At 42.7% G+C, this 15567-nt stretch overlaps 1 protein-coding gene across 7 annotated transcripts in view; it reads right to left on the reverse strand.

Annotated features, from left to right (window-relative positions):
* Positions 1 to 4811: 4811 nt before the first annotated feature.
* CATSPER2 (cation channel sperm associated 2) overlaps positions 4812 to 15567 on the reverse strand; it is a 29522-nt gene continuing 18766 nt past the window's right edge. For 4 of the 7 annotated variants that reach the window (XR_016218067.1, XM_089310220.1, XM_002717940.6 and 1 more), the window contains 4 exons: positions 15405 to 15461; positions 13324 to 13535; positions 12801 to 12968; positions 11347 to 11493 (listed from right to left, as the gene is read on the reverse strand). Coding sequence is in view for 5 of the 7 variants with exons in the window: in XM_089310220.1 (XP_089166346.1) it covers positions 11462 to 11493; positions 12801 to 12968; positions 13324 to 13535; positions 15405 to 15461 (469 nt within the window). In the remaining 2 variants the exon portion in view is untranslated. Of the gene's footprint in view, positions 4986 to 11346; positions 11494 to 12800; positions 12969 to 13323; positions 13536 to 15404; positions 15462 to 15567 lie in introns of those variants that run through there. The other 3 variants (XM_017348078.4, XM_089310219.1, XR_016218066.1) reach the window with 3 other exon arrangements.

Below are 15567 nucleotides of genomic sequence, written 5' to 3' on the forward strand. Positions count from 1 at the left end.
GGGCCAGTGCCGTGGTGCAGCGGCTTAACTCCTTGGCCTAAAGCGCCGGCATCCCATATGGGCTCCGGTTTGAGTCCCGGCTGCCCCACTTCCAATCCAGCTCTCTGCTATGCCCTGGAATAGCAGTAGAAGATGGCCCAAGGCCTTGGGCCCTTGCACCCAGGTGGGAGATCCGGAAGAGGCTCCTGGCTCCTGGTTTTGGAGCAGCGCAGCTCTGGCCGTTGTGGCCAATTGGGGAGTGAACCAGCGGCAGATGGAAGACCTCTCTTTCTCTTTCTCTTTCTCTTTCTCTTTCTCTTTCTCTTTCTCTTTCTCTTTCTCTTTCTCTTTCTCTTTCTCTTTCTCTCTCTCTGTCTCTCTCTCTCTCTCTCTGCTTCCCCTTTCTCTGAGTTACTCTGGCTTTCAAATAAATAAATAAATCTTAAAAAAAAAAAAAAAAAGCAACTCAGGCATGGAAAGCCAAGACACTCTGGCAAAAGATCTCTGTGAGTGAGATCCCAGTGGAAAGAACAGGTCTTCAAAGAAGGAGGTACCTTTCTCTGAAGGGAGGAGAGAACCTCCACTTTGATTATGACCTTGTCTAAACAAGATAAGAGTCGGAGAACTCAGAGGGCTTCCATAGCCTTGGAAACTCATGACTGGAGCATAGGGAGATTACTGATGCCATAGACAGGAGTGTCAATTGGTAAAGTCAACAACAGGAGTCACTGTGCACTTACTCCTCATGTAGGATCTCTGTCCTTAATGTGCTGTGCATTGAGATTTAATGCTATAACGAGTACTCAAACAATATATTTCACTTTGTGTTTCTATGGGGGTGCAAACTGTTGAAATCTTTACTTAATGCATACTAAACTGATCTTCTGTAAAAAAAAAAAAAAGAAATTATCAATTCCCATCTTGACTCTCACTGGGATTAAACATGACAATAGGTCTGATCTGATTTCATCATCATTAAAAAAAATCATCTATTATTTTTCACTTTATGTTTCTGTGTGGGAGCAAACTGTTGAAATCCTTACTTAATGTATACTAAGCTGATCTTCTGTATATTAAGATAATCGAAAATGAATCTTGATGTGAATGGAAGGGGAGAGGGAGTGGGAAAGGGGAGGGTTGTGGGTGGGAGGGACGGTATGGGGGGGAAGCCATTGTAATCCATAAGTCGTACTTTGGAAATTTATATTCATTACATAAAAGTGAAAAAAAAAAAACTAAAAAGCTAAGAGAACTGTCACAACCAGAGGAAGCTAGAAGATATACCAATAAATTTTCCTGGGGAGACTTCTAGACAGAATAAAGACATTTGTGAGGGGCCAGCGCCATGGCTCACTTGGTTAATCCTCTGCCTGCTGCGCTGGCATCCCATATGGGCGCCAGGTTCTAGTCCTGGTTGCTCCTCTTCCAGTTCAGCTCTCTGCTGTGGCCCGGGAGGGCAGTGGAGGATGGCCCACGTGCTTGGGCCCCTGCACCTGCATGGGAGACAAGGAAGAAGCACCTGGCTCCTGGCTTCAGATCGGCGCAGCGCCGGCCGTAGTGGTCATTTGGGGAGTGAACCAATGGAAGGAAGACCTTTCTCTCTGTCTCTCTTTCTCACTGTCTAACTCTGCCTATCAAATAATAATAATAAAAAAGACATTTGTGAAAAAACTGGTGAAGTCTTAATAAAATCCCAGTTTTACTAACATTTTTAAAAGTTTTTTAAGAAGATTTATTTATTTATTTGAAAGGTAGAGTTTTATTTATTTATTTGAAAGGTAGAGTTACAGAGAGGGAGAGACAGAGAGAGAGAGGTCTTCCATTCACTTCCTAAATGGCCATAACAGCTAGAGCTGGGCCAATCCAAAGCCAGAAGCCAGATAGGGCTGGTGCTGTGGCACAGCGGGTTAAAGCTCCCGTCTGCAATGCTGGCATCCCATATGGGTGCTGGTTCGAGGCCCAGCTGCTCCACTTCCAATCCAGCTCTCTGCTATGGCCTGGGAAAGCAGTAGAAGATGGCCCAAGTCTGTGGGCCCCTGCACCCACATGGAGATCCAGAGGAAGCTCCTGGCTCCTGGCTTTGGATTGCTGCAGCTCTGGCTGTTGTGGCCAACTGGGGAGTGAACCAGTGGATGGAAGACTTCTCTCTCTGTCTCTACCTCTCTCTGTGTAACTCTGACTTACAAATAAAATAAATAAATCTTAAAAAAAAAAAAAAGAAGAAGCTAGGAACTTCTGGGTCTTGCAAGCGGGTACAGGGGCCCAAGCACTTGGGCCATCCTTCATTGCCTTCCCAGGTGCATCAACAGGGAGCTAGATCGGAAGTGGAGCAGGCAGGAATTGGAACTGGTGCCCATGTGGGATACTGGAGCTGCAAGTGGCAGTCTTACTAGATACACTACAATGCCGGCTCCTTATTAATAGTTTTTAACCCATGTAAATTTCTTAGTTTTTATTACATTGTGATTATGTAAGATACTAACATTAAAGAAAACTGGATGACAGGCACATAGAAATTATCTTTGAAACTCTTTTGTAAGTCTAAAATTAATCCAAAATAAAAAGTTAAAAATGTTTATTCTATTCTAGGTCACCTGAATAGAAAAAATACAAATGAAAACATTGCAAAGATCTCTGCTTTCTTTTCAGATGCATACCTTGTAAAAGTGGTTTAAAAAAATCAGAAATCTCTTCAAAAGTGCCATTTCAAAAGGCTTGCATTCATACACTCTACAGTTTCTCTATCCTCAACTGAACATAGTGGCTGCAAAATAAAAGGCATTAAAACTTTTATTAAGGCCCGCGCTGCGGCTCACTAGGCTAATCCTCTGCCTTGCGGTGCTGGCACATCGGGTTCTAGTCCCGGTCGGGGCGCCGGATTCTGTCCCGGTTGCCCCTCTTCCAGGCCAGCTCTCTGCTGTGGCCCAGGAGTGCAGTGGAGGATGGCCCAAGTGCTTGGGCCCTGCACCCCATGGGAGACCAGGAGAAGTACCTGGCTCCTGCCATCGGATCAGCGCGGGGTGCTGGCCACAGCGCGCCAGCCGTGGCGGCCATTGGAGGGTGAACCAACGGCAAAGGAAGACCTTTCTCTCTGTTTCTTTCTCTCACTGTCCACTCTGCCTGTCAAAAAAATAAAAATAAAAAATAAATAAATAAAAATAATAAATAAATAGAAACTTTTATTAAAAGGAGAGCAAGGGCCCACTTTGTGGTTTGCTGCTTTCAATGCTGGTATCCTCTATCAGAGCGCTGATTCAATTCCCCTCACTCCACTTCCTACCCAGCTTCAAGCTAATGTACCTGGGAAGGCAACAGAACATGGCTCAAGTATTCGGGTCCCTACCACTTAGGTGAGAGGCCAGGATGAAGTTCCTGGCTCCTGGTTTCAGCTTAGCCCAGACCTGGATGTTATGGCCATTTGGGGAGTGAAACAGTGGCTGGAAGAGCTCTCTCTCTCTCACTGTGATGATCTGCCTTTCAGATGAATGAATAAATAAATAAATGTTAAAGAAAAGAAAGAAGGATGAACGGATGAAATCCTTTTTTGGACATTTGGGTCCTGGCTGAATTGTGCAAAGTCTCAAGAATTGAAGTGGAATGAGTCCTAAGGATTCTCAGAGGTTTTAAAACATAGGAAGTGTGATAAATAAGTATGTATTTTAAAACTTTTAAATTTAAGATCCTAGTGACAACATATAGACCAACTGTAATAAAGCAAAATTAATATAGATTCATAGCCAATAATCAGTTGTGGAATAGAATCAGTAGATGTTATATTGTTGTTATAAAAATTTATCTTTCTCTCTGTCTCTCTCTCTCTCACTGTCCACTCTGCCTGTCAAAAAAAAATTTATCTTCCCTTCTTGCTTTTTTGAAAAAAAAATTTTTTTTGACAGGCAGAGTTAGAGAGAAAGACAGAGAAAAAGGTCTTCCTTCCGTTGGTTCACCCCCCATATGGCCGCTACAGCCGGTGCTGTGCCAGTCTGAAGCCAGGAGCCAGGTACTTCCTCCCGGTCTCCCATGTAAGTGCAGGGCCCAAGCACTTGGGCCATCCTCCACTGCCTTCCCAGGCCACAGCAAAGAGCTGGAATGAAAGAGGAGCAACCCAGACAGAATCCGCTGCCCCAACCAGGACTACAACCCTGAGTGCTGGTGCCGCAGGCAGAGGATTAGCCACGTGAGCCACGCCGCTGGCCTGAAAATTTATTTAATTTAAATTTAATTCAATTTAAATTTTAATTTATTTAATTTGAAAGGCAAAGTTATATATATAGAGAGAGGAGAGACATATCTTCCATCTAGTGGTTCACTCCCCAAATGGCCACAATGGTGGGGGAAGTCAGGCCAAAACCAAGAGCCAGGAGCTTCTTTTGGGCCTCCCACATAGAGGCAGGGGCCCAAGCACTTGAGCCATCTTCCCAGGTGCATCAGCAGGGAGCTGGATTGAAAGTGGAGCAGCTGGGACTTGAACCAGCGACCATGTGGGATGCCAACATTGCAGGAGGCGGCCTACTCTGCTATGCCACAGCACTGGCCCCTCCTTCTAGTATTCTTTTTATATATTTTATACTGTAATAAAACAAATATTAATTTTTGTATTACCAAATAGGAATACATGGTTTATGTTCCATTAATGTATTTTAATATTTGTCATAATTGGAGAACAAAGAGGAAATTATATTCCAAAATAGTGGTACAAATCATATGTTAAAAAATTACAAAATTTAACTATATAAGAAATATCTAAATCTTAATTTCACTTCCAAAACATTCCTGATGAACCCTCAGAGCCAAGGCATAAAGCTTAAATACCTTTTTTGAGAAGACCACTGGTGGAAGCTTTTGCAGGGGTACTCTGTCACGGCAAGGATGAAAAGGACAGTGGAAGACTATTGCATGTGTTTCTGGTCAGGCTTGGTCCTTAGATTATTTGGCTTGATCTCATGCATGTAGAATCTAAAACAGTTGATCTCGTAGAAGTAGAGTATAATAATGGTTACCAGAGGCTATGGGAGAAGAAGTAGGAGAAGATGGGGGTGAGATTGGCCAATGGTACAAAGTTAGACAGGAGGGAATGGTGCTGTGGCATAGTGGGTAAAGCCACCACCTGTAGTGCCAGCATCCCATACGGGCACAAGTTCGTGTCTCAGCTGCTCCACTTCTGATCCAGCTCTCTGCTATGGCCTGGGATAGCAGTAAAGGATGGCCCAAGTCCTTGGGCCCCTGCTCCTACATGGAAGACCTGGAAGAAGCTCCTGGCTCCTGGCTTCAGATCAGCTCACCCGGCCTTTATGGCCATCTGGGGAGTGAACCAGTGGATGGAAGACCTCTCTCTCTCTCTCTCTCTGTAGCTCTGCCTCTCAAATAAATAAATCAATCTTAAAAGCTCAAGATCACTAGCCATCAGGGAAATGTAAATCAAATCCACAATGAGGTTTCATCTCACTCCAGTCAGAATGGCTTTCATATAGAAATCAACAGAAACAAATGCTAGCAAGGATGTGGGAGAAAAGGTATCCTAATCCACTGTTGGTGGGAATGTAAACTGGTGCAGCCACTGTGGAAGATAGTATGGAGAAATCTCAGCAATCTGAATACAGAACTACCATATCACTCAGCCATCCCAATCCTGGGGATTCACCCAAGGGAAATGAAATCAGCATATGGAAGAGTTATCTGTACCCCCATGTTTATTGCAACTCAATCCACAATAGCTAAGATATGGAATCAACCCATATGTTTGTCAAATGAAGACTAGATAAAGAAATTATGGGATATGGAATACTACACAGTGATAAAAAAAATTGAAATCCTGCCATTTGCAACAAAATGGACCCAACTGGAAAACATCATACTTAGTGAAATAAGCCAGTCCCAAAAGGACAAATACCACCGTATGTTCTCCCTGATCTGTGGTAACTAAAAGAATACCTAAAAGTGAAATTGACCCTTTAGATGCAATGGCTTTGAACAGCCCTTGTCTTGACTGTTGGGAAACATTTTTTTTTTTTTTTACATACTATTTGTTGAACTCTTTACTTAGCACAGAGTTAATCTTATGTATATAAAGGTAATTGAAAATAGATCTCACTAAAAAAGAAGAATGGGAATAGGAGAGGAAGGAGAAAGAAGGGTAGAATGTGAGTGAAAGGGCGAGTACTGTGGGAAAAATCACGGGGTTTTCCTAAAGTTGTATTTACGAAATGCATGAAGTTTGTATACCTTAAATAAAAGGTCACTGGGGAAAAATAAATAAATCTTTAAAAAAAATTCTGTTTTGGCTCTAGGGACCCTGCTCTAGAAAGAAGCTTCTGTCTCTTCAGCTATTCCTTCTCAAGCTTCCTTGCGGCTCTCACTACTCGTCCTTTTCCTCTAACATTCCAGTTTCTCAAGTCCCTGTCTTCAGCTCTCTTTTCTTCTATTATTTGGAAATCCTTTGTAATCTCCAAATCTAGTTGATTCCTTTGGGATTTCTAGGCATACAGTGGTATCAAAAAAGTACTTTCAGTTCTTCTTTCCAAATATTTTTTCCAGATTTCTTATGAACGGGAGGATTTCTAATATAGTGTTATATATTAGTGTTTATTTTAAAAACATTTTTATTTTTGCTCTTTATGAGGAATAACTAAAGTGCTTTTCCCTGAAATGTAATGCTGGTTTTTGGGTTATGTAATTTTTACTTGCTTCATTTTAAAAACTGAGATATAATTCACGTAACATAAAATTTGCCATTTTAAAGTGTAAAATTCACTGCTTTTCAGTATATTCATTATATTCTACAAATGTCAATACTATTCAATTCCAAAAAGTTTCCATTATCCCATGAAGAAATCCCACACCAATTAGCAGTCAGTCCCAGTTCCTCCCTCCCAAGTCCCTGGCAACCACTTATCTACTTTTTGTCTCTGTGGTATTAACTATTCTGGACATGCAAATCATTTGCATTTTCTCTATGTTGACCTTTTTGCTAGACATATTGTTAGGTGATGACTACTGTGGAAGACCTTACAGTTGCCTCCTTATCAGCCATTCATCCTTTCCCTATAGGGGAGTAGCCCATTAAGTTTAGGTGTGATTTACCTGAACTCCAGTTCCAGGAGAAGCCGTGAAATAGTGATACCCCTCATTTTTCGGTTCAGGAGTGAGCCTAAAACCTAACTTGTGGGACCAGAGCTGTGGCTCAGTTGGCTAAGCCTCTACCTGTGGCACATGCATCCCATGTGGGAGCTGGTTATGTCCTGGCTTCTCCTCTTCTGATCTAGCTCTCTGCTATGGCCTGGGAAAGCAGAAGATGGCCCAAATGCTTGGGCCCCTGCACCTGTGTGGGAGACCCAGAGGAAGCTCCTGACTCATAGCTTCAGATCAGCCCAGCTCCAACAACTGTGGGGAGTGAATCCTTGGATAGAAGACCCCCTCCCATAACTCTACTTCTCAAATAAATAAATAAAATATTAAAAAAAAAAAAGCTAACTTGTGCTATCAGAGTGGTACTCAGGACATACATATATGTGTGCATGTGTGTCCATGTGTATGTGTGGTGTGACTTACTAATGCCCATTCTTACATGTACAATTTGTTGAATTCTTACATCTGGATATACCAGTGGAACCACTATACAATTCAAAATATAGAACATTACAGCATTCCAGGTGTCTCATGCCTTCTCTCAATCAGTAGTGTCACTCCAAGAATAACCTCTATCCTGAGCCAAGTTCAGAAGTGTTGTTCAATGACTAAGACAGGAGTCACTGTCTCTCTTCCCCTGGATATGAGTAAATAGGTAGATAGGCCTGGGAGCTTCAGGAAAGTATCTGGCTACATGAGCAAAGCCAGCCTGAGGATAACACAAACACACAGAAGAGAGGAGAAACAAGTAGATTACAGAGAAAAAAATCAGAGTGAGTCCTTAGATGAAACTAACCCTGAAGTTATATTACCTTTGAATTTTCCAGCTTTTTTTATTTATTTATTTGAAACTTACAGGGGCTGGCATTGTGACATAGCAGATTAAGCCACTGCCTGCAATGCCAGCATCCTATGTGGGTGACAGTTCAGAGGGGGCTGTTCTACTTCTGATCCAGGTCTCTGCTAATGAGCATGGGAAAGGAGCAGAAGATAGCCCACTTGCTTATGCCCCTGCACTCACGTGAGAGACCTTGAAGAAGCTCCTGACTCCTGGTTTCAGCTTGGCCGAGCCCTGGCCATTGTGGCCTTCTGGGGAGTAAACCAACAGATAGAAGATTTCAGTCTCTGTCTCTTCCCCCTTCTCTGTAACTCTGACTTTCAAATAAATAAAAAATCTCCATTAGGGGAGTGAACCAAGGGAAGGAAGACCTCTCTCTCTGTCTCTCTCTCTCTCTCTCTCTCACTGTCTTAACTCTGCCTAGCAAAAAATAAAAAAAGAGAGAGAAAGAAAAGAAAGATACAGTGACAAAGAAAGAGACGGAGAGAGATCTTCAAGTTGCTGGTTCACTTTCCAAATGGCTGAAGCCAGGAGACCAGATTCCCACAGTGGTTGGCAGAGGCTCAAGTACTTGGGCCATCTTCTGTTGCTTTCCCAGGTGCATTAGCAGGGAGCTGGATTGGAAGAGGAATAGCTGGGACTTGAACCAGCATTTTTTTATAAGATTTATTTATATATTTGAAAGGCAGAGATAAAGAGAGAGGAGAGACAGAGATTGATCAATTTTCCGTCTGCTGGTTCACTCCCTAGCTGTCTGCATTTGGGGGCTGGGCCAGGCTGAAGCCAGGAGCTTCTTCCAGGTCTCCCACATGGGTGCAGGATCCCAAGCACTTGGGCCATCTTCCACTGCTTTTCTAGGTGCATTATTAGGGGGCTGGATTGGAAGTGGAGCAGCCAGGACATGAATAGGAGCCCACATGAGATGCCAGTGCTGCATGCGGAAGCCTAGCCTTCAACACGACAGTGCTGGCCCCGAACCAGCATTTCAAAATGGAATAGAAGTGCAAGCAGCAGCTTTACCCACTGCACCACAATGCTAGCCCCTGAACTTCTCAGTTCTATGAGCCAATTAAAGTAAGCTACTTTATTGTTTTAATGGCTTAAATTGAATTTTCCTTAACTCACAGTTTTTAACTTGAGTAAAAATCTTAGCTCTGTCTCTTACTTAGTCTAAGTTCTATTAACTTATTTTAAATATCAGTTTTCTGATCTCTAAAAATAGGAAGATAATATCTCTTACACACAGTTTTTTATGGAACAACTTGGTATAGAGAGAATATATGTATGGTATGTATACATACATATTAGGCATATAAGTATTTTCATACATATTAAACTTTCAATTGATAGAATTTTTAATGGCCGGTGCCACGGCTCAATAGGCTAATCCTCCACCTAGCGGCGCTGGCACATCGGGTCCTAGTCCCAGTCAGGGCGCCGGATTCTTTCCCGGTTGGCCCTCTTCCAGGCCAGCTCTCTGCTGTGGCCAGGGAGTGCAGTGGAGGATGACTCAAGTGCTTGGGCCCTGCACCCGCATGGGAGACCAGGATAAGTACCTGGCTCCTGCCATCAGATCAGCGTGGTGTGCCGGCCGCAATGCACCAGCCACGGCGGCCATTGGAGGGTGAACCAACGGCTAAAGGAAGACCTTTCTCTCTGTCTCTCTCTCACTATCCACTCTGCCTGTCAAAAAAAAAAAAAAAAGAATTTTTAATAATAAATATCCCTAAAGATGAGAGTTATTTAACAATGGAATGAGATCCCTTCCAGATAAGTCCCCAATAACTACAAATATTAAGCATTAGCTGGGTAATCTACCTTTTCAATGTTTTTCTAAAAGATGCTCTTGCTTTGAGGTGAAACTCCAAGGTCCCTTCCATCACTAAAAATGTAGAACACTTACTGATCTGAACACTGCTCTGAATAACGACAAAGATGTGAAATAGACTGTTTTTTGGCCCAAAGACCAAATGTAAAAAAGACAAAAGGTAAAAATGATATCTATTAAAATTAAAGGTGCAGGGGCCAGTGCTGTGGCCTAGTGGGTAAAGGCCACTGCCTGCAGCGCCAGCATCCCATATGGGTACCAGTTTGAGACCCAGCTGCTCCATTTCCAATCCAGCTCTCTGCTATGGCCTGGGAAAGCAGTAGTAGATGGCCCAAGTCCTTGGGCCCCTGCACCCCGGTGGGAGACCCAGAAGAAGCTTCTGACTCCTAGCCTTCGGATCAGCTTAGCTCCACCATTGTGGCCAACTGGAGAGTGAACCAGCAGATGGAAGACTCTCTCTCTCTCTCTCTCTCTCTCTGCCTCTCCTTCTATGTTTAACTCTGCCTTTCAAATAAATAAATCTTTAAAAAAAAATTAATGGTGCAGGGGGCTAGTGCTGTGGCATAGAGGGTTAAGCCTCTGCCTGTGGTGCCAGCATCCCATACAAGTGCCGGTTCAGGTCCCGGCTGCCTTACTTCCAATTCAGCTCTCTGTTATGGTCTGGGAAAGCAACAGCAGATGGCCCAAGTGCTTGGACTCATGCACCCGCATGGGAGACTGGGAAGAAGCTCCTGGCTCCTGGCTAAGGATCGACTCAGCTCTGGCCATTGTGGCCATCTGGGGAGTGAACCAGTGGATTGAAGACCTTTCTCTCTGTCTCTCTCTGTCTGTAATTCTACCTCCCAAATAAATAAATAAATCTTTTAAAAAAAATTAATGGTGCAAGGGTCAGTGCTGTGGCACAGTGGGTAAAACTACTGCCTGTAGCACTGGCATCCTTTATGGGTGCTGGCTCAAGTCCCAGCTTCTCCACTTATGATCCAGCTCCCTGCTAACATGCCTGGGAAAACAGTGGAAGATATTCAAATGCTTGGGCCCCTGCACCCATGTGGGAGATCCAGATGAAGCCCTGGTTCCTGGCTTTGGCCTGGCCCAGTTCCAGTCATTGCAGCCATTTGGGGAGTAAATGGAAGATTCTCTCTCTCTCTCTCTCTCTCCCTCTCTCTCTCTCTCTTTCTGCATCTGCCTCCCTTTCTCCTTAATTCTGACTTTGAAATAAATAAATTTTTAAAAAATTAATGATGCATAAGAGGAGCGATATTAATAGAGGCGATGGAAACAACACTTCTCACTTGGTTGCACTAACAGCTCTGAGGACTCCTTACTCCCACAGAATGCCCTGATACACTGCCTCAAGGAGGGAGACAGTGAAATTAGGACTCTTATCAGGAAGTAGAGGTTGCAGGAAGGGTAGGGGACCTAATGATGAGGTCAAGGAAAGAGTCAAACTCAGGCGCTGCAGGAAGGGTAGAGAGCAGAGTGCAGGCTCGACTGGCATCTGAACTAACACTTTTAACTGAACTTTTGCCTTTCACTAGCCCTTATGTCTCAGAGACATAGTTACTTAACAACAGTATTTATTAGCAGTATTTATTAGAAATTTATAATTGAATTCTCTGTTTCCGATTCTCTGTTCTCTCTTCATTGTCTTTTGCTGTGCCCAAAGATACAGAAGGCGTCCACTGTCATCTTTACTTATCTTCAAAGTTCATCAGTGCCTGCACTGTAAAGAAACAGACTGTGAGGCTGGAGAGCTGAGAATGTGTGGAACGAAGCTACATAAAAGTCTGGTGAAGACCCTGCTTTTCTGGGCTCTCCATTCCCACATAAATCTTTACTCAAGTCATGAGTCTCTGCGCTCTTTGCCACAGAGAAGCTAATCAGAATTAAAGAAGCCACTTTGCTATTTTCTCCTCCCATTCTTTCTGTTTTCCCCAGAAAAGTGGTGGAAAGGAAGGGATAAGAACAAATGGAAAAAAGCAGAATTCCATGTTGTAGTGTTGTATGTTCCTTTTATTGCTCTTCTGTGGCTATTGTGCAAGAGCAACACACATACACACACACACACACACACAGAGTCCTCCTTAATTATCTTCACATTGGATTGATTTCAACAAAGAATAAGAAAGAAAACTCAGATAACACTAATCCGTATTAAGCTGTTAAAAAAAAAACTGCCCTTAATTCTTCCAGTTGCTGAACTTATCTTTTATTTTTAGAGGGAAATGTTATTAATCCAAATTAACCTGCAAGTAGTGAAATTTAGGAAAACAGTTTTGAGCAGATAGTTCTCAGTTTATACCAAACCTAAGTAAATTACATACTTCTCTATGCTGATGCTGATATGAGAAGGGGCTAATAAGGACAAATCTATAATTCATAAGCCTCTTTCAGGGGTTAAGGCAGTGGCACTTGCAGGATTCCTGCTCTCTGCCATAGCTATTCAGCTTGAGCCTGTAGCCTTTCCGCTCAAGTCAGAAATGCGACCTTCAAAAAGAAGGAACATATAAAGGGAGAGGGCTGCTCAAATGGAGTAAGAGCTCACCCTGCTCTAATTCCCAACAAATGGAACTGGACATTCTCCTTTGAAATGAGCTCTTAGACCTCATAGGATTTGGGCGTCCCCTGCTGGAGAAGCAGAGTTCCTAGGCTCTCTCCATGTTGAAGGAGATGTGGACACATGCCCAGAATGTGACACACCAAACCAAGAATCTGTCATTTCTAAGTGTGAGGCAGAAATTGAAAGGCTGGTGTGCCTGAATTGGACATACTCCTTCTCCCTCATTATACTACAGAGCTTCAAAAAATTTTGTTGAGAATGTAATTAAAAGATAAGTGTATTTTGTTGCAAAAAATTAAAATTCATACATAAGTTTTTCATAACATGTATTTCCCATAGACTTTTTGAAGATGGGGATGTCAACATTTTTGCATTGTAATAAATGCACTTTTTAATTCCACTTTCTAGCAACTTTTTGAAGTACCCTCATACATGTGACTCCCACACACTTAACAGCCCTAAATCTATACCTGCAAACTCTTGCAACTTCTTACGCTCCTCTAGGTTATACTGAAGCATTTCTAGTAACTCAAAATATCGGAAGAGTGAATCTCTAGGCCAAACAACACGGTCATCCTGATCCATTTCCATTAGCCCAGGCAGATTCTGATGCACAAGAGTCTCCCAGTCCAACTGATCTGTGGAGAGGAATGCTTTTTAAAACCACGTCTGAGTTTGTGGAAGTTGGGTAAGAGCAGAGAAATCCAATGGTGTGGGTGAAAAGGAGAGGGTGAAAGAAGAAACAGGAAGCAAGAAGGGAAAAGCGAGCATCACCAAGAGACCACTTTTTACAATGCGCAAAGAGAGCTACAGCCACACTTCATCTAAAGTGCAGCAGAAGTATAGGAGAAATGAAGCACCAAGTCATTAAGACCAGAAAATCAGACTGTTGGGGAAAATTGGAAAGCCGATACGGTGGGAGAGCTCTTAAGATTAGGATGTCTTGTAAAGAAGAGGAGTGTGAATTCAAGTGGAAGAAACCCTTCTACTTACCAATAGCATCAGGATATGTGGTCTCAAAAGATGAGGAACAGACGGAGGCTACAGAGGAGGCAGAGGAGGAATATGGGTACTCTTTTATTACTGACAAGGATTCCTTGGTTTTTGACACAGATGCTGCTATATCCTCTTCAGTATCTAAGGGTTTAGGCTTTCCTTTAGAATCTTTGGATAAAGACACAGATATCCTTGGTTGACTGGTTAATCTGTTAGTGAAAGGAGAAACATTTAAACATATGATTCATTGTTTTGGTCCTGGCTCTGGACATCCCTTAATATTTGGATTAAAGGGAATGAGGTGTTAATGATTAACTTCTGTCACCACTGTAGATTCCTGGATTCACAGACGTCTATAAAGACTTCCAAAAAACAAATTGTTGAGATTTGATTGCTAAATCATAATGATCCTTTCAAGCAGGAATTAAAACCATTTTCTTGCAAATCAATTATTTATGTGCATTGGTTTTGAATAATGTCTTTTACTCTGAATTCTCATATGTATTTTTAAAAGCATGAAATATGAATTCAAAATTTGCACAGTATAACAGTAAGTATTCAGAGGAAATAAAGACTTTTAAATGCCAAAAAAAAAAAAAAAAAGGGAATGAGGGAAGATCCACTCTCAAACTCTAAGCTTCAGTACTTCTGACCTCAACCTCACCCAGCATATCATCTGTAACTCTTCTTTTCCCTGCCACATCCGGTCTATCAAAAAATCCTACTGATTCTACTTTCCATATATATATATATCTTTTCTACTAACTCACTAGTATGGCCCAAGTCCAAGCCATCATCTCTTGCCTGGACAGTAGTACAATCTCCTAACTGATCTCTCTGCTCTTTCCTCATTTTTACAGTTTATCACAGCAAACATAATAATCCTTCTTAAATGTAAGTCATTCCACATCACTCCATCTCCCTCAGAGTAAAAGCCTAAGTCCCTACAATGGCTCCTACAGCCCTACAGAATGCAGTCACCATCCCATTGTCTCTCTGACCACATCTCCCATTACTCTCACCCCTGCTCACTCTGCTCCAGTCACAATGGCCTCTTTGCTGTTTCTCAAACACATAGCTCTAGCTAGAATTAGGAGCAGATCCATTGCCTGAACTGAGGTATTCCAATATGGAATGCAGGTGTCTTAAGCAGCTATGCCAGACACCCACTGCAAAAGGGAAAATTTTAAAAGAAAGCTAACAAGGGCCGGCACTGTGGCGTAGCGGGTACAGGTGCCGTCTGCAGTGCTGGCATCCCTTATGGGCACCGGTTCAAGTTCCAGGTGTTCCACTTCCCACCAGCTGTCTGCTATGGCCTGGGAAAGCAGTGGAAGATGACTGAAGTCCTTGGGCCCCTGCACCCATATGGGGGACCTGGAAGAAGCTCCTGGCTCCTGGCTTCAGATCAGCATAGCTCCAGATGTTGCGACCATGAGGAGTGAACCAGCAGATAGAAGACTTCTCTCTCTGCCTTTGCCTCTCTGTAACTCTGCCTTTCAAATACATAAATCTTTAAAAAAAAATTCCTGTGGCTGTCTTAATAGATTACCATAGATGTGGTAGCTTACAACAATAGAAATATACCATTCCACAGTTCTGGAGAGCAAAAGCATGAAATCAAAATGTTGAAAGGGCCACAATCTCTCTGGAGCTCTAGGAGAGAAAGTTCCTTGCCTCTGTTACCTTTTGGTAGTTTCTTGTAACCCCTTGATTTCTCTTGGCTTGTGGCTGCAATACTCTCTATCTCTGTCTTTATATCACCTCCTCCTATTCTCTGCATCTATCTTCTCCTCTTCTGTTTCCTATAAGGACTCTTGTCATTGAATTTAGGGTCCACCTGGATGATCCAGGATGATTGCATCCCAAGATCCTTAATCACATCTTGCAATGACCTTTATCTTCCCAAAGAAGGCTCCTTGGATTTAGGACACGGAAATATCATTGTAAAGGACAACTACAGAACCCACTGCAATACAGTCACTGAATAAATAAATTTGCATTCAGCCATCTTATTTTTCAGTTGTCTACCCTCTCCTTCATGTGTTTCCATCCCAGTTCACATACACACTGCTACTAACCTGCTATCGATTTTGCTCTGGCTTGACCTCAGCATCTCAGGAGACAGGTTTTGCCTCCTGTAAAGGAAAAAAAAAAAGACATAAAGAGAGCTGTTCTCAAGCAGAAGTACAAGATAAGTTGTAGTAAAGGGGTGAAAAGAGGCAGTGGATAAAGAAACAGGCA

The sequence above is a fragment of the Oryctolagus cuniculus genome, chromosome 12, assembly GCF_051225735.1.
Source record: "Oryctolagus cuniculus isolate XC-2025 breed Fujian yellow rabbit chromosome 12, ASM5122573v1, whole genome shotgun sequence".
Classification (NCBI taxonomy): Eukaryota; Metazoa; Chordata; class Mammalia; order Lagomorpha; family Leporidae; genus Oryctolagus; species Oryctolagus cuniculus.